The sequence below is a fragment of the Argiope bruennichi genome, chromosome 8 (genome assembly GCF_947563725.1).
Source record: "Argiope bruennichi chromosome 8, qqArgBrue1.1, whole genome shotgun sequence".
Classification (NCBI taxonomy): domain Eukaryota; kingdom Metazoa; phylum Arthropoda; class Arachnida; order Araneae; family Araneidae; genus Argiope; species Argiope bruennichi.
Window position 1 is genome coordinate 118,128,088 of NC_079158.1, and position 20,281 is coordinate 118,148,368.

General features: G+C 26.1%; 1 protein-coding gene across 2 annotated transcripts in view; it reads left to right on the top strand.

Annotated features, from left to right (window-relative positions):
- The window catches only part of LOC129981118 (DENN domain-containing protein 1B-like), a 32,424-nt gene extending 12,500 nt beyond the window's left edge, over positions 1–19,924 (top strand). The window contains exons 12-22 of one of the 2 annotated variants that reach the window (XM_056091798.1): positions 1,533–1,578; positions 2,068–2,169; positions 3,827–4,054; positions 5,374–5,511; positions 6,628–6,666; positions 7,363–7,395; positions 10,364–10,426; positions 10,668–10,769; positions 12,067–12,140; positions 13,189–13,399; positions 15,632–19,924. In XM_056091798.1, coding sequence (XP_055947773.1) covers positions 1,533–1,578; positions 2,068–2,169; positions 3,827–4,054; positions 5,374–5,511; positions 6,628–6,666; positions 7,363–7,395; positions 10,364–10,426; positions 10,668–10,769; positions 12,067–12,140; positions 13,189–13,399; positions 15,632–16,411 — 1,816 coding nt within the window. In that variant the 3' untranslated portion in view covers positions 16,412–19,924. The remainder of the gene's footprint in view (positions 1–1,532; positions 1,579–2,067; positions 2,170–3,826; positions 4,055–5,373; positions 5,512–6,627; positions 6,667–7,362; positions 7,396–10,363; positions 10,427–10,667; positions 10,770–12,066; positions 12,141–13,188; positions 13,400–15,631) is intronic. The other variant, XM_056091799.1, reaches the window with a different exon arrangement.
- Positions 19,925–20,281: the final 357 nt, after the last annotated feature.

The following is a 20,281-nucleotide window of genomic DNA, read 5'->3' on the forward strand; positions in this document are numbered from 1 at the left end:
ATGAAACTAAAAGAAAAATTTGTATAGGAAACATAGTTTTAAAGCCCTAATTTATGTTGATTTCCTTTCATTTATAATTTCAAAATTATAGGTTATGTGAAAGAACTAAGCAGAATTTCTACTATTCTCCTTTTCCCTTCAAATCAATATATTTTTTTTTCAATATAAATTTGAAAGACAGCTATGAGAAATTAGAATTAGTATACGAGATTGATAAATATTTCAAATGTATTTTTATCATCTTCCAAAGGAAAACATAATATTAAACTTTTTCCAGAGTTAGAATGTCAATAAAAAAAGAGATTTGAAAAATGATTTTATTTGATACAACTCTTAATATAAGATGCTTTAATGCATTAAAGACCAATAATTACAGTTTTTTTTTTATCTTTTATCAAAAATTCATTTTAGCAGCAGGAATTTAGAGATTCATTTCATACATATTAATATTAATTGCAAGTTGATGCAGATTTTATAGATATTTAAAAATATTTTTTTATAGAAAATGTCAGTTTTATATGAATTTAAATGTTATTTCTGTTTTAAATTGTATTTAAAATATTTAAGTTCTTTTTTAAATTGATCTTATACTGTAATTTTTTACAATCATGTGAAGACCTTCTATCATTTATTTAATCATCTATGAAAACTTAAAGTAATGTAAAATGAAATGTTTGTTCTCATAGTGGTTTGGTGGTTTGGAGAGAATTTGATGTTGAATATAAACTTAGTTTTCAGAAATAATTTTTTTTTATTTAAAAACTGTATTATGTAAAAGGTTGATCAAAATTAAATCATTATAGTGTTTAACCCATTCACATTGCCTTCATTTTTGTATAGATAATAGACAAAATGTCCATAAAATATGCAAAAATATAATTTATTATGGTGTAGTCATGAAGTATTTAAAACAAATGCCACTTGAAACCTGATAAGAATAGTATGTATAAATAATGAGGCATAATTTATATATAAAAAAAGAAATATAAAATAATATATTGCTTAATTTCAATACATTTTGGTAGAAATCCAATTCTAATCACCAAAATTCTTTTCATGTGTTGATAGATATATTATTCATATAATCATCAGAATCTTCTTAAGATAAATGTCTAATACATTTTTTACGTCTTTGCAAAAAAATTAAATTAATCACTGCCACTAATACTATAATTTTCTAAGTTATTGTTATGCTTATTCATACTTGATATGATAATTTATTTTGGAATTATATAGAAAAGTGATAATATATAAAATCAATTGCTACATACACAGTGCAAAAGACCCTTGCTGACTTGTATGCAAAATATCATTACGCATGCACAAGTCTGTTACTAAGTGTTTAGACTTTAATATTTCATCACGACTTATTCATGTTGCTATTCTGTGCAAATGGGTTAAAAATAATGTTAAAGATAAAATATGTTAAGCATTAAATATTAAAAGCATTTTATATTTAATTATTTATGACTTGTAAAAAAAATGAAACATCCATCAATTTATTATAATGCTTTTTTTTTTCATTCTATTAGTGCACCGATGCCCTTTTTGATAGGAGTACCATCTATAACTATGGAGGTAAAATTTAATTCTTTTCATTTGATAACAATTACTGAATCTTATACATTTGCTTTTTTTTTAAATGTCATAATGTGAATTGAATATGTGAGATAGAAACTTGATTTAAATAAAGTAAATAATTCTCTTTTCTTTATGTGTGAGTTTTTTCCCCCATTTTTCTTTTTTTTATTTTTTCAACTAAATTTAAAATACCAGTTAAAACAAATGTGTTTAATATTTCTAACTAAGCACTGATAAATAAATGTTTTTTTTTTTTTTTTTTTGTTTTTTTTCTAAAAGTGTTTTAACATACATAAAATGTTGTAATATTTTTATTCTGTTATATAATATTCCTTCAAATATTGAAGAAAAAGATTTGTTTTTTGTATTTCTTTATTTTAAAGTGGAATCATTTGCTTGTAATCTTTTTTTATCTAATGCTGAAAAATTGCATATTTATTTCTGTCATTTGATTGAAGTATATGTAATAGTCTTGCTTCTTTTTAGAAATTTAGGCAGAGTGAACTGGGTGATGTTGTTGTATTAGATGCTGATAATAACCGTGTGAAAACACCTTATCAAGATCTAGAAACTCTACCTTCTGATATTGTGAGTATATTTTATATTCTTATATTATTGGAAGTTTGTTTGGAAAAAAAATAGTCATATTTTTAATTACAAATATAATCAAAAATTTTCTGCAAATATTTTATATATTAGCTCATGTATGAAATTTTGAATTATATTCAACAAATTTTATTGAATTGAAACTTAAAAATGAAAATTTTGAAACAAATACAATTTTATGGAACATTTTTATTTTCAAAAGTTGGAACAATTTTTATATAAACCGAAAATTTATTTAAAATTTAATTTGTAGGAAATTTTTAAAAATGTATATTAAATTCTTGAAAATTATTAAAGTAGTGAAATTTTTATTTTAAATTTTCATATGTTTAAATGTTAAGTAAAATTTTTAATCATATCTACTGATATATGAAAAAAAAAATTGTCGAGAAAAAATATGTAAAACCTTAAAAATATGCAAAACATTTTATTTCATCTCTGAATTAAAAAAAAGGGGGGGGGGCAAGTCTAGCATTTAACATTTTGCTATAAAAAAAATCTATAGTGCATGGCATGGAAATTTTAGAATTTATATCTTTTCTTCTTTCTTCTTTAAATAGATAGCTCAAATTTAATTGGAAATTATAAACATAACACAATTTTGATTCTTATTCTGTGTTTTATTTATAAAATAATGCCAGTAATTTGTTTACATGCACATTTTTTTCTGTACGAGAGATTCTGAATAAAAATGGAAGTTAAATTATTTTTTATGGAACTCTTCAGTAACAAGAAAAAAGTTTTTTTATTAAGTAATCAGTCATAAAAACTTAGCACCTGTAATTTATGGGTAGAATTTCCCCAGCTAAATATTCAAAATCCTCTATAGTTGCTTTTTCAACACATCAGAATAGCTCATTCACTATACAGCAGGCAAACTTGTATCAACTTCTGATCAATCTCACATATTATATTTCTAGGATAAACGTCCAATTGTTTAAATGGTTAATTATTCGTAAATCTCTGTCTTCTTTTACTAACCTTTTGCCAAGTTTTTAAAATTTCACTTGCATTAGCCTCTTGTCTTCCCAGCTAATCAGAATGATTACTGCGTACAATTAGCTAAATGGAAAGTCGTTGGATGTGTTTAAAGAATAGAAAATGTGTTTAAATAATGTCACCTTTTATCTCCTCTTGAATTCCAGAAGATTCTTGAGCAAATATTTATATCTGTTATCCTAATAAACATAAAATTCAACACATCTTATATATCTCTTTTATAAAAGAATTAAATTCTTTTATTAACAAAAACAGCTTTAAAATATTTTTCTATAAGTGTCAGTTTTTTGGTTATAATGAGCTTTACTTTACTTTCTTACAAAATAAAAAAAAATCTTACACATGAAATAATTTTCTTAATTAAAATTTATTGATAAAAATTTAATCTTCTTTAAAAAATTCTATCCTACTATTGTACACTATTATTCTTTTCTTTTTTTATGAATCAAATCTATAATGTTTCTTCTCTCCAAATTTTTTTTTTAAAGTGTACATTGTTAAGAAAAGTTTTAGATGAGATTGTTGAATATTATATAAATCATGTATTGATTAAAAGACCCATTGAAAGGAGAAAAAAAACAAAAAACTTTTCAGCATGGCATTCATATGTAAAGGAACTAATTTTGTGCAATTTTGTTAGGTATCTTCTTTGAAGCGAAGCTTGAAAAATCCAAATATGATGTTGGGAGATGGTGTATCTAGAGCTTTCATGAGAGCATTAGTGAAACTGATTGGAGGCTACAGAGACTCCCTAAAGTTTGTATTAGGTGAGAAAATCAGTTTTGATGCTGAAGCATTTATTCAAACAAGGCCTCCTTCTGTTCAGCCTTTTCTAGAGACAATGCTTCATTTGCAGATATTTCAACAGGTGAGTATAAATTTTAATTATGAAGCTAATAGTTCTAATAATATTTTTATTCGGGGGGGGGGGGGGGTCCTGAGTCAATAAAATTCTAGAGCTATGTCATAGTATAATGAAACCAAGTACTTAGAGATTACTCTAAATGTTCAACTTACTTTTAAAAATCATAATGAAAATATCCATAAAAAAACTAAGATATTGATTGAATATATTATTGAGGGAAAATATACAAAAAGTTGAATTGATCTTGTTGAGAAAGTAATTGACTTTCTACAAATCCATGCTTGGTTCACTAATCATATGTTCTACTTTAGTCATCGGGGGGGGGGGGGGTAGCAACAACTAAAGTCACATTAATAATTCTGAAATTTCCAAAATATGAGAGATTGTAAATTTCCAATTACTTTGATACATCAGGAATCAGAGCATCCTATGTTTAATGTGAGGTTGCTAATCTTTGACTTAGTTTAAGATTGCTGTTGATTAAGGAATTTCTCAAAGCAATAGCCATTAGACATTAGAAAAAAAAATTATATTAGTACTAACAAAGCCATCCAGAGAATCCCTGTATAGGATCAGAATAATAACTCAAATCCATGCTCTCTTTGTACAGTATTAAGTAAGCAGATATCCACTAGAATTAAGATTCTTTCATATAATTAGCCAAATTGATGAGGATAAAATGAGCAGTTAGACAATATGTGCTAGCAAATATATATTTAATTATTTGTAACTTTTTTACCTTTATTAATTAATTAGTTATAATATATTCATAATTTACTACAACTACACTCAATTGTAAAAAGCAATATTACCTATCTAAATTTTCAAAATTCTATAAAAAGATTTTTCTTTTTTGCCACTGATAACAAATCTTTCTGACTTTTTTTTTCACATAATGTATTTGAGAATGCAATGGCATGATCGTGCCATTGCATTTTCAAATCAGATGTGGTGATTCCATTCTCAAATCGGATCCTTTTTATCGCATTTTTTTTCCGGAAAATTGACACAGATATTTTTGGCTAAGCAATGATTAGTTTCATTTCTAACCTTTTTTTTTTTTTTTTCCTCTTCAAAATAGAGGATCCCCAAGCATTTCCAAAGACTCCTTCCCCTTTGGACCTTTTTTTAATTTTATATGCCTTTTAATTATTTGGCATTTGTTAATAATAATAAATCATAAATTAAAGACTGAAAAACAGAAATATTTAAAATAAAAATTAGCATACATTATTTGTTCCATTTTTTTAAAGAATTATTATTTATTTGTTTGATGATAAATGCAGATTTTACTTTTAAGGAATTTTTATTTTCATTTTCAGTTTATTGAAAATCGCTTGGATATGTTGAATTCAGGTATAGGATTCAATGATGAATTTGAGTATGAAGTAAACATATACGAAGTGCATTCCAGTAATAACCTTAAAACTCAGTACAAAGAATGGGTTACAACCATGAAGGTATCAATGAATTTTTTAAATTATAATGATATGCTTAGAAATTAATTCATTTCATAAATTAATTGTCAGACATCCAATTTTACTTATTTTTATTTACTTATTAGTGTAAATAAACTTCTGCAATCGATTTGCAACTCATTTCCTGATGTTCCAGAGCTTTGAAATTTTATACACTTTCGTATTCTTTGTGCAAACACACTATTATCTTAACTAAATGATCAGTTAATGACTTCCCACATGAATGTTGCCATTTGGCAGTTGATTTGAGAAATAGTTGGTTTAAACATTTTATAATAATTATAATAATGAATCATAAATTAAAGACTGAAAAGCAGAAATATTTAAAATAAAAATTACTTTACTAAGTGAAAAAATAAAAATTAATTTATTAAGTGATTAGTACTTTTCTTCAATAAAAGTACAATTCAAAGAATTTTTTAAAAATTATTTAAAATTTTTTTTAGCTGCTAATTTTTGTAAATTCTGACCAATGAGCTTGTGAAGTAAAAAGTGTTTTTTTAAATTAAATGTTTGAAATATCATCTGGAGAATATTTATGTTGAGATTTTTCTTTTTAATATCAATTAAAATGAATTATGCATTTGGTTGTTATGTTTCCATTTTTTTACATTATTAGTAAATTATTTCATTTTATGAATTTAGGCTCTGTTTATAATGTTAGAAATGTAATGTAATCACATAAATTTTGTTAAATAGTATGAGACATGCAATATTCAATTGTTTATATAAAGATTTAAAAAAAAAAAACACCTCCAGTTTACTAACTTATCATATACTGTTTTGATTAATAAAAATCTTCCTTATTATTATTTTTTAATTATCAGAATAAACTATAAAAAGATTGAAAAGAAAAAAATCTTTATTTCAAATTTCAAATGCATCTGAAAAGTAAAGCAAATAGTCTTAAATATGCAGTACTCTGTTTTTCTGATATTAAAAAAAATTTTTAAAAAAATATTTTAATAGTGCTCAAAAAAAGATTATTTAAGATTATCTTTTAATTTATGAAAAATTCAGATACAGATCAGTTGAACAAAGTTCAAAAATGTTAATTATTATGCAAAATTGTCTTCATAATTGTATTTTTGATTTTAGAAAGAGGGTGGTGCATTTTTGAAGAATGTGAAAAGTAAAGTAAGTATTATGTTTTTTTCTTCCGTATGGAATATCTTTTGCTTAATTTGATTGAAATAAATAATATCTTCTTTCAAATTTAATCAGTGTAATTTAATTTTACCTCTGCCTTACTTTACTGCAAACAATTTGAAATTTTTATTACTTGATTCCATCAGAAATATTTTTAAATCTACTTTTTTTAGGTTTGAGGGCTTTGGACAAAATAGCAAAGTATAGATTTTAAGAAGTTCTGCTGTGATTTTTTTTTTCTTTCAAGAAATTGTGACCATTACAGCAGAGAATATTTCTTTATTTAATTTTTATAATATAAATATCTTTTTAATTATAATTTTTATCATCTTTGTTATAGTAGTTTCTTTTTTTTTTTTTAAAATGAAACATATAAGGGATTTGAATAGATGAATTAAATGTTAAATTTCAAATACCATAAATAAAGAAATATATAAGAGGCATTAAGGAAATACACATATATAAAATATTGATAATAACATAACATTTTTTTCATTTAATAAAAATCTTATAAGATACCCACTTGTGAAAATATGATATTCAGATTTTATTTTTATTTTGTTTTTAAATATATTACAATTTTTTCAATCTTATCTCGTATTCTTTTAAAAATAAATTTATTTTATTATTATTTTTTCTTTAATTCATCAATTTTTTATTTGTTTTAATATTGTTTGGTTTCAGACTAATCCTGCTGTAAAGCATGCTTATAAATCTGTAAGTTTTTATTTTATTTTTTGTTGTTGTTCATAATTTTTTTTTCTCCAAAAAAGCACTATTTTCCATTTATAGAAAGTATAAAATTTTTACATGAAAAGGAACTTATGCATAATGGTCATATTTATTTGTATGATTTTATTTTATTTGTTAAAATGTGAGAAGATAATTATTCTTTACAGAAATATTCTAATTCTTTGTTTTTGCCAGCAGGCAGTGTTTTAAACAAATATTAGGAATCTAAAGCATAAAAAGATTCCCTACCCTAATTAATAACTGTGACATCTTAAGAAGTGCAAAACTGCAATGAAATGGGAAAATAAGAATTTGATTATTATTAATCAGGAAAGGAAATATTCCAAATTATTTGAAATAAATGCTTTGTGTTGGTCAACATTAAAAGTTAAATAAAGACCATTAACCACTTATCTCCCCCTACACACTAAAGAAAGCCTACTGTCTCGAATTTAATTAGATGGTATCAAAATTCGAGTTTGCTCATAAGATTAATTAGAAAGATAAGATTAATTTCTACATAAGGCAAAGGGAAATTGTTTTTTGGATTCGAACCCAGCTACACTGCTTGACAGCTACTAACGAACAGTTATGTTTTTCGGAATAATTAAGAATAGACAATGATTGAAGAAATGACACTAAGTACATATTTAATAGGGCAGATGTGCATTTATTATAGTGCAAAATGGTGCAGATATTGAGACATCGAAGAATTAAAAACTTAAAATTAAAAAAGATGCTCCTTGGAGGCTTTCAAAACAGCTCCACAAAAATTGATCTTCAGGTCAGAATGATGCAGACATGAATACCTTAGTAAGATGTGTGATGACCACAGTCATTAATACACATTTTGCATCTGTTCTCCATGCTCTCCACTAAACTATTGAGGAGTTCTTGGGGGATATTGTCCCACTCCTCTCTCAAGGCGATTTTGAACTCTTTCACTGTTTGGGGAGAAATTGTTCTTTGTGAAACACGTCTGCCAAAAGCATCTCAGGCATGTTGAATGGGATTTAGGTCGGAAGAGTAAGCAGGCCATTGCATACGAACAATATTTTCACTTTGCAGTGTATCCGATACCTCAATGCTTCTGTGTGGCTGTGCGTTATTATCTGTAAACAAAACGCCTGGACCTACATCACCCCTAAAAAGATGAATATTATCCAGAATAACCTCTCTGCAGTACCTTTGCGATGTAATGCTTCCTCGCTCAAAGAGGAGATGTAGTGTTCTGCCATTGTGCATGATGCCTGCCCATACCATCACGCCTGGGCCGTACCGATCACGTTCACTAACAAGCTGTTGTTCATAACATGTTCCACGCTCTCTCTACAGTAATTGGTGGTCAGAATCACTTGCCACACTGAACGAGATTCATCTGAGAATATCTCTTTTGACCAATTTTGGATATCCCAACCAACATGTTCCTTACACCAGCGTAATCTCTCATGACGATGGCGTGGTTAAAGCGGGAGGCAACGAACAGGCTTCCGTGCTTACAAAGCAACTTGATTTAATCACTGTGAGATGATTCTTGCAGAAACATGCATACCGGTAGCAGTTGCAAGGTTTGCAGCTATCTGGCCAGAAGTTCCTTTTGCCACGAGGGCTACATAGCAATTCTCTAAATGTGTGTTGTTCCTACTATGACCCCCAGTCAGCGTTTGCAAAGCATTTCTACCTTCAGCGGCCTTCTTTAAGCGAGAGATGACACTCTTTCATACATCCATTGCAGCAGCTACAGTGGTGACACTTTCACCTGCTTCCAGTCATCCAACTGTTCGTCCACGATTGTAGGCACTCAAATGATGTCTTGTTGAAATTTTACTCTTAATTATTGCAAGAACCAAGCAGAATTTCAGAGAAAAAAACTTTTATAACATCCTGCACTACTTACTTTAGTTCAAACATCAAGCAGCATGAATTTTTGTATGAATCATGAGCTTGTATGCAATGTCTTTTATACATATAGTGAGTCCTGGTCTACCACGCCCTCTCAACTTGAATTTACTTTTATTGCTCCGCTGTCTGAGATGCAATTGTGCATAAATCTCTTGTTCCTTAGCAGTTGTCAAGCAGTGTAGATAGAAACTGAATTAATAAATGAAAATGAATTGATTTTATTTCATACATAATTTTTGGAGATTCTGAGTGCAGTCATCTAACAGAATATGAAGCATGGTTGCTTATATAGAGAATGGAATTTAATTTGAAAGATTTTGTGAGTTAAGAGGACCAGGTTAATGGCAAGCAAACTTGATGAAAAATTGGTTTTTTATATCACAGTATTTTAATATTTTACTGTTGCTGATTCTTTCTTCTCAATTAAAAAAAAAGAAAAGAAGCCAGTAATCTCTGTTCTCAATTTTCTGTATTGTAGTTACCAAATGGGATATTAATCAGTGCTTAGCTATTACTTTTATAATGATTTCTATAGTAGCCATCTGGATGTTAAAAGATTTGCATAATAAATTCTGTTCCATTTATTTAAATTTATTCTTTTGGTTGAAAATTTTATTTTCAATGCCGTATTGATTTTGTGATGAAGTCATGATAATATTTTTATGGTTCTATATAGCCTGTTCATTCCATTAATAATAAGAGCCGCCAATTACAACTTCTTGGCATTTATTATGACAGACAATTATTTATGAATTTAAAATAAACTTTATCAGTTGTTGATTAGCAATAAATTCTAAAACATTTTTTTAAATCCTAAAGTGGAGAAATAATATTAAAGGTTTCAAATAGGTCAATTAATTGTTATAAGTCAATTAATTCAACAATGTGGTCAGTTTTGACATTTTTTCCTTTAATTTTTGTGTTATTATTCATAAATGTATTCTTGCATTCATTGTTTATTTAACATTTTATGTTTTGTATGATATTATATTTTCTTGTAATCTATGTTTTATTAATTTATTTTTTATAATAATTTCTTTTTTTCATATAGGTCAAAGACAAAGGTAAACGAGCTTATAAAGACATCCGTTCTCGGATTCAAGATATCCAAAAGGTCAGCTTTTATTGGCGAGCAAATATCAAATGAATTTCAAAATTTTGAATTGCATTATTAATCCTTAATACTATTTAGCATGATGTGTTACTTAACAGTATGTTATTAAAATTTATTTCTGATTTTGAAATTTTTAATTTTTGATATGGCTCATAATTAATATTAAATGTCATGCATTACACCTCAGCTTTTGAATCTCTAACTGTAATTTTTATTTTGTTACTGTTGCTATTTATTGTAGCATCCTAGTCAACCAGATTTGAGGTTTGACAGCTTCGAAAAACCAAAAAGTGCACCATCCAGTCCAACTTCAATACGATCAAATCGGTTTGTCAACAACAAGGTATAATAATATTGAATATGAATATTTCTTTGTTCACTAAGTTTTTAAATTTAATTAGTTTAAAAATTAAATAATGCAATGAATTCAATAAACTTATAAAATTTATAAAGTATAATGAAAAATGTGTTGGAATTTAAGATAAACAGATTTAGTTCATACATAATTATATAAATTATTTAGTAAATTTCTGACAATTTTTTTTCAATTTTGTGAAATTGCTTATTCTTTTTTTAATATTGGAAAAAGAGGTTCAGAAACTTATATTTTGTTTGTAAGTGTTGGATACTTGGAGTTTTCACTAATTTCTAAGTATGCAGTGAGAAATTCATTCATTTTAGCATCTTGAAATTAACCAGTGTATAACTAATAGCATGTTGGTGTGGTAATTTGTGTGCATCCCTATTTTTAATTTATCAACGTATATTTCCATAATGTTTATAAAAGGTGAGTTTTTTTAAAAATTTGTTTTAATATTTATATATAAAAAAAGAAAAGAGGAATCTTAGGGTCTCAAATTACTCCTTAAAGTGTAATTTTCTTTATTTGCCTTGAAATCGATGCTCTGAATCTGATGCAGCTGCTAATAAAGAAAGTTGTATATTCATATTTGTCATATCAAAATTTATACTTGATGAACACTGTGTCATACCAAAGGAAAAGTATTAGTTTGTCTTCCTTTTCCAAATATCTTCTTTTTCTGGTTATTTTGATGTACTTAATTCCTTTTTATTATGACAAAAAAGAAAAAAAAAACCTTAGCTTTTTTTTTCTGTGTGTATTTTGACCAGGAGATACTATTAATTGATGCAAAGGGCACCTTTCGCATATTAAGGTGCATAAAATAAAAATTCTTAGAATATATTTTCTTTTTTTGTTTTCTTTCTGAACAAATATGTTCTTTTGTATCCTACAAGTTGTTTTCATGTAAGCATGAAACTTTATGTAGTATGTAGACATGTATATACTTTATGCAGCTAAATTTCTCATGGTAAAATTATATTTTCTTTGAATGGAAGTATATACACATGTATATTATCACAAATATGATGCTAATTATGATCATGTATAAAAATTTGTATATCCATAAATATATGCATGCGTACATTTTTAACGAATGTGCTAAGTATTACAATCTTGTAATTGTGTATTTTTGTATCTTGTAAAAGATTTGTATTTACATATGCTGTTACATAAATTAAACTTTTGCATATGTTGCAAACTTTTCTTTGTAAAATTATGCAAGCTTTGATGGTTGAAATTTCATGTTTGATTTTTTTCCCTCCCTTATTTCTTTCAGAGAATTTCTTATAACCATACTATTGATGCTACAAAATCTGCTGTTCGTGATTCCATTAATTTACCAAATTCTGGGTAAGCATTTTTTAAAGTTGTATTTTTACATAAATATTACAGTAGTGTAATAATTTAAATATTTTAAATGTAAAATACAAATTAGTTACACTAAAAGATAATGCTTTTGATTATGTGATAAAAATTTTAAAAAAGATAAAAAAAAACCACTTTATATTAATTCAGCAGCTACCAAGTAGGCCACAAAAGATGCTGATTTTAGCAAGGATCTTAGTGTATGATGGCTTTTGTTTATTTAATTTACATTTTATTAACTTTTGAATGAAACAAATAATATATATATATGTATATTCATCTCAATATATATGCTTAGTGACAACTTCTGAGGACCTAGATTAAACAAAGGGGGGGGGACCTTTTTGCTAATCTGAAGTAGAAACTCAGTTAAAAAGATGGGAGAGGGTTAGTTTACAGAAATTAAAGTATTTGAAAAAGTGTATAGATGGTTCCACATTTTACATGGATCGGTATTGATAAATGAATTATAATTGCAATAAATAGAGGCAACAACAGCCTTTATTTTTAGAGCAGCAGCAAAATAATATTAAAGTATCATATATCATTCAGGTTATGTATTGATGCTCAGTTAGTTTTCTATCTTTTAAAATGCCTCCTAGATTTTGAACTAACGTATAAAATAACAATCTGTAATATTTAGCAGAAAATCAGCTTCTTCTCATCATTGAATAGGATATTATGCTCCCAATAATGGCAAAATAAAGAATATATGTCAAGTTCAACTCCTTAATGAATCACTATTGAATTGGGATATGATCTTAATTTATGTTTGTGACACAACGAGGCGATATCTGGTTTTTATTATGCTAAATATAATCAGAACAATTCTTTCAAAAAAGGATTTCCTTAATGGAAAATCCCTGAAATATTTCCTAGTGCCTGAAGATAAATTTCAGAACAATAGTTTATTTTGAATAATTTAAAAATATAAAAATACAAGTAATAAAATATAAATTTAATGGTATTATTTAAAATATTTAAAAGCTTTATATTTCTCTTAAAATGCTGTTTCTATGTGGTTTATTTTTAGGATTCGACGATATAAAATGCTTACAGTTGATGAGATATCATTGCCGTCTGAAGAATCTACAGAAGATAGGAGCAGTCCCAGTCTACAACAGATCGATCTTGATTTAATGGAAGATTTACGAGATGTGATTTATCGTAGATGTTCAGTTTCAAGTGATAATATCAATTCCTTTGGACTTGTAGATGAAACTATTGAAGATATCACTTCTGATGTAAGCTTTTTTTTTATTATTGTGTATTTGAATTAAAATATATTTTTCTTTAGTACATTTTTTAAAATTCACTTTTTTAGGAGGGATTTTTTTCAAATGTTTTATTGCTTGAATTCAGAACATTTTGAAAGTCATATAAGTTACTGCAGTTGGAATTTCTATAAAAACTACATGCATATGTAGAAATGACCTTTAAATATTCTTAAAATAATAAAAGTGATGAAAAAAAATTTAATATTGGCTGAAATAATTTATAAAGCTTAAGTCTCATTTTTTTTTTTTTTTTCATATTATAGAAAATAATAAGAAATCTGTTTATGTTGATTAAATTACAAATTAAATGTAAAGTTAGATTAACATAAAAGAAAATATTGTTTTCATTATTTGTTGCAAAGTATGGAAATGTTATGCTTTAAATTATTAGAAATTTTTTTTCCAATTTTAAAATAGTAAATTTATGAGAGATAATTAATTTTAATTACTGCTCATTACTCTTTAGGGACTATATCACCATTAATAAATGCTATTTTAATTTATTTAGAATTTCAAAAGGGAATTCAGTTTTTCCTCCTATAAATATAAAATTTTATACTTGGCACTGATTTTTACTTAATTTTATGATATAAAAGTAATACTGCAAAGGTGTTCATTGTTTTTATTAATCTTTTAAAATTAGGAGAATTTTATTGCAAACACCATATTCATTAGATATTATATTTTTCTTTCTTCTATTAAAGATTTTTCTTAAGATAATTAGTATTTTAATTTACGTATTTTACAGATGTGGATACAATTATATCAAAACAAATTAACTTTCATTATATTACACTGAAACGAAGATTAAACCCATTCTTTAAACCTAAGCCAAAATATTTTTGTGTAAAAAGCTGTGAATGGTTTGCAAATTTATATGCAAGTAAAATTTGTAGCTATTGTGACAAAAATATTTGATTTGAGATTTGTTTTTATATTTTAGATAAACTGTACACTTTAATAGTTTACAGCATTTCAAATGGGTGTTCATTTTATAGCATTTTCAAATGGTGTGTAAGGAGAATTAAAGGAAAATTAAGTCTCTGAATGAAGATTGTGCTGCATATACAGTAGTTTGCCAAATTCTGAATTTTAATTTGTGATATTTATAAAAATAAGCCATTTTTGGCAGCCTTCTATTTTATTATAGATATTGATTGTATCTAATTTCACTTAAATTTCTTACACATGATTTTATGTCCATGATTCTATCAACAAATCATTTTTAAGCAAAAAATTGTTATCATGCCATTTTAACAGCCTTGCATATATTTTGTTCATTTTATACATCGACTTTTCTAATAAAAAACAATCACATGGCATCCTATAATAATGCCATCATAAATGTAAAAGTCAGATTCGTCTATTTGATTCATTTTGCAAATTATGCAGGTATTAAACTGAATCCTTCTTTAGTTTTCTCAATGGAAGAAAAATCACTTGTTTAAATATTTGATGAAACAATGAAAAAGGCAACAATGAATCTATTCTATCGATGAAAAACAATGAATTTCAAGGCAACAATGCAATCTATTGATGTAGACAAATATATATTTATTTAAAAAAAAATTGCTAAAATCTAGGTAAAATTTGTACTATTATTAAACCGGTAGAAGATAATTTTATGAATTTTAAGTTGATTTAAAATCATTTTTTCACAACATTTCGGAAGTTATTTCAGAAAAACAGCAAAATTCAGCTGAATGTTTATTTAATTAGAATTGCAAAGAAATCTCTCCTAAACGACCATTTCCACCCACCTAGGTATATATGTGCCAAATTTGGTAGCTGCAGATCAAATGGTTTGGCCTTTAGAGTGCTAACACACATACTCATTTTTATTATTAGTACAGATAGAGATAATTTCTATATATTTTCATGCAGGAATCATAGGTTAGGTTTTGCTTTGAAAATGCAAATACTAATCTATCTCTTTTATCAATCGGGCAGTTATTATAACTACTGGATTTTTGAAAGAGGACTGTGTATATATATATATATATATATTTCTGAAATGAGTAATCGAATTTTTTTTCTCAGCTGTACTCTTGTTATTTGCTATCTGTATTATAACAGAGTTTTTTTTGTTTATAAAATTTTAATAATGCATTAAAATGCAATTAGTAGTATTTTTCTGTTAAACATTGACTCATTTTTCTTGCACAAATCTAAAATATGTTCCTATTTTCTTTTTAATAGGGTGTTCTTGGATTTGCTGATTCATTTTGCGTGACTTCCGATGTTCTTCCAACTCCCATTCCTCCTCCAAGATCGAGGAAAAATCTGAAGTCTCTAAAGACAAACATTCCAACTACTAATAAAAATGTGATCAAACCCACCGAAAATCTTTTCACAGATGAACCTCTGATTCAGTTGGAATCGCTCGATGATGTATCTCTCTTTGACCCTCTTCGAGAGAATAATGCAAAAGACACCAATTTATTAGATTTTCTGACCACGAAGACTGTCAATGACTCCAGAGTGGCTGAATTGAAGAATACCATTCAGAACTTGACCTCTAATTCCAGCCAACAGATGAGCAGTCAGGCATCTGTAGGATTCTACCCTACTGCTTCTTATTGTATTCCAAGAGTTGCTCAACCTGGCTTGGTAATGCCAAGGTATCCTGTCCCACCACCTGTGAATTCGATTCCACCACAGAGTAATGGATTTGGCAACTTTGTGAATACAATGCAAGAAACAAAGCCAGTGCTGCCACCCAAGACCAAATCTTCATCGACCTTTTTTGTTTCGGCCAATGAACTTTCTGATGTAGAGAAGAATTTGCTGGATGATTATGGCTTGAGCAGTTCTCCTCTTTTCAGGAAGAGTTTGGGTGAAACTTCTCAACCACCCCCACCTGAAATTCCTGAGAAAACAAGACTAAAACCTTTAGACCCTGTTGGTAATGTGAAGAAAAGTCCAAGGTTAAAACATAAAGCAATGCTGACCCAACCGACCTGGCAAAAATTCACTTAACTTGTTAATAACTTAATAAAAGTTGTTAATAACTTTTTATTATTATTATAGGACATGTCTTGTTGAAAAAAAAGCATATGGAATCAAATATAATTATCCAAGATATCCATATATGTTATGTTGATAAATATCTATTGTTGCTCTCCTGCTTTATTTGAATAAATTTTAATGTAATATGGTCCAGTGTTTAATATTTTATTGTAAGTTTAAAAAGTTTGAAAAATATAAAATTTTTTGGAGAGTTTATACATTAATTTTTTTTTTCAGCTGACCACAATAAAACTACAGCATTTTAGTAATAAAAAAAATCCTGAATGTTTATTTTTTAGTTTAGGAATTAACTGTGCATACTTCTTAAAAAGGAGATGACATTGTTTTGTGATTATATTGATCATCACTTCATGTACACATACTTATTTGTCATAATTATGTTGCAATTTTCTAGAAGACATTATTTTAATCCATTAAAATATTCAATTTTCATGTAGAATTTTGCACTTATTATCTTTTAATGAGTGCAATTAGCTTTCACTGTACACATTTTATATTTTAAAATATTAGACAATTTGTATTCAAATATGATGCATGGAAAATATGCAAGGCATTTTCCAGATAGTTTTCACCAAGGCATTTCCTATAAAATGATCATTAAAATTTCAGATTAAAAGTATTTCACTTGTTTGTATATTATTTCATTTTTAGTTGCAATAATAAATTAGAAAATATCATTTATATACATTTCTGATAGAGACTTTTGCATTATTTCATAATTTCTTTCATATTCACAGAATTTGTACATATTTATTTTTATCAGAGGTATATATATATATTTGAGAATTTTATTTTCCTTTGTTAATGTATGTTTTCTGTTTAGATATTTTATAAAGTATGCTTATTAAATGTCTAATTGATGTATAATTACAATGTGATATTGTCATAACTTATTTATAAGTTACAGAGGGCACAGATTTATGTTCGATAATATATTTTTGTTATATTGATTAATCAAGTGCAATTTTTAGGTTAGTTTTTGTTATGCTGTTAATACATATGTATATTAGTGATGTTAATATTGCTCAGTTATGATGTCAAAATATTTAAAAGACTTGCCTTTGTCTGCTTCAAGACATATTAATAGTTCTTGTTTTGTAATATGTTATTTCTTCAGCAAGTTACATTTTGTGACTTCTATACTTGTAGCTTATGACTCATGTGTATGCAAATTTATTGCAAAATCTATTCATTACATTTGTATGGCTCATGAGCTATTCATCAATTTTCACTCTTGATTCAATTTCCCTATATGACTGAGTGCTATTTTATAAAATCCAATTCTGTTTACTTGTGTTAGCTTTTAACATCAAACTGATTGAGAATTTTATATTATTTCAATGTGATTTTGAAATTGCGACACAGAATGGCCAACTTTCACTCTTGTATCATAAAATAAAATTGAACACAGATTAATATACTTTTGAAATGATAAAAGCAGTTCAAAATTATAAAACAAAACATAAATAGTTTATTATTTAATTAAATAATTTGTAAAAAACATATATAAAATTGATTTATATATTAAAAATCTGAATAAAATTATTCATTTTTGCAAAAATGCCTTTTCAGAATTAAAAAAAAAAGTATCCAAAGCCAAATTTTTATATGGGTATGAAATTCGATAGTTGTTTAGTGGGTTTTTTCAAGTCCAATTTCTTTTGGAAAGGTAGATTAGTTTGCATCTCAAATCAGGGTCAAATATGACTAAATATTATTAATTTTTCATATAGTTTTTTTTTATATTTGCTTAATCATAATTGATAAATTAATTATAGTTTGGAAAATTATTTGTAAATAGTCTTTAAAAAAAGAACAAAGTACTCATTTATTGTTGTTTATAATGATTCTGTAAACCTTGGGTTCATTTGAAAAAAATTTCATTTAGTAAGCACAAGGTCATTGACTATGAAAATTTAAAATATGAAAAAAATTATGATTTGCTAATATTGTTAAAACCATTTTTCCAGTTTGAAATGGCAGCTTTTTTTCCCTTCTTATAAATGTTAGTATAGGAAGTTTCTTACCTTGCATGTTATAATTGTGTTTATATATTAAATACAATTAAAAGGTAAATGGTCTTGTATCTGTTATTCATTTTTATTATTTGTTTAGATAGTGAAGCCTTGCAAAGTATATTCTTACTTTACTTCTCTTGTGAATTTGTGCTATTGTATTCAATCAGCTTATGTAACATTTATTGAATTGATTTATTTCAAGAAAATTGTCCTTACAGATTACAGAATTACCTTACAGATTACAATTTGATGCATTAACTGTTTTTGTTATAAATGAAATACATTGAAAAGGAGATTGTACCTATGGCAAAATTATTGATAATTTTGTATATTCTGTAATATATCAACTTTTAAGATAGATTTAAAAAAAATATTTTTGCATGTATGTATTTGATAAAGAATAGAAATATCTTTTCTAAATATTTTATTATTTACTTTTATTAGTTGAATTCATGCAAATATTCAATGATTGGGAAGTTTTAAATGAAATTGCACCATGCTCATAAGACTTACTTCTGGGTAGGGGGTCTTTTATTTTATTTCATTCCAAAAAAAATTTGGTATTCTAAATTTCTAATATAAGTTATATTGGGAGAAAAAACTATTTGTAAATTTAATGGAAGAAAATATTGTTAATTTAGTAATTAGTTAATTAATTTCCTATCTGTTGATAACAAAATGTGTAAATAATAATCATTGTTCTGATAGAGCGTTGCTTAACTCAGAATTGAAGCTTTGGAAACATTTGAAAGATATATCAGAAAAGTAAATTGTTATTAAAATCAGATTTTAAGTTGTGTTTATTATTATTATTTTTTTATAAATTTAAAAAAATATTTTGTAAATATTGTTCTAAAGAACTTTCTTGAAAATATAAAGCAATATTTTCTTTTTTAATTATCGTAGATTATAAATTTAAAAGGCTTTCTTGTCAAAGCTATTTTAGTGCCAATAACTGCATTTATTTCATAAATTTTAAAATATCTTCCTGTGCATTTCTTACAAAGGATTATTTTTCTTAGTCATTTTTTAAAAATTAAAGTTGCAAATCGTCTGTTATTAAAAGTATTTGCAATATTAGGATTACTGGCTCATAAAATTAGTGGGGCTAAAAATTCTCCAAATCAATAAAATTAACATCAAAATTTCGTAAGTAAAAATCTTTTATTAATGACTAATTTTTTCACGTGTCATTATTTTAATCCCTTCTTTTCTGAGATCTTTTGTCAACATATGTTCCAAAAATAGAATTACATAAAGTCTTGTACTTTTCTGACCGTGTGTAATGTCTTTCTTTTTTTGGTTGCATTTGTCTTCTAAAATAATTTTTATAATGTTAAAACAACTAATTCATTATATTAATGAGGTTAAAACTTAAGCATTAAAATTTAAATTTGCTTAAAAATTCTTACTAGTTTACAATTTTCTTGTACTTTTAGAACTTCTCCCAGTAGTTTGAAATTCTTAGGTTTTTTTTTTTTTTTTTTTTTTTTTTCCCTTTGTGTAAAATATTCACTAAATTTGTAACATATGATTAAATGGTTGTCAGTACAAATAAAAGTGAATGTGCCACTTATTTTATAAATTTAGATGAAAAAATTTCTAATACATGTAAAATGACTATATTTGCTTCCCATGTAGTCAACCTTTAAATATAGAATTCTCTGAAAAAAATGTATTTATTCAGAGAATTCTACATTTGAATTCTCTGAATAAATACATTTTTCAGAAAATGTAATGAAACTTTCCATTCGATTAGAATTTTACTAGATTGTAGTGAAAAACATGATGTGATTTAAAA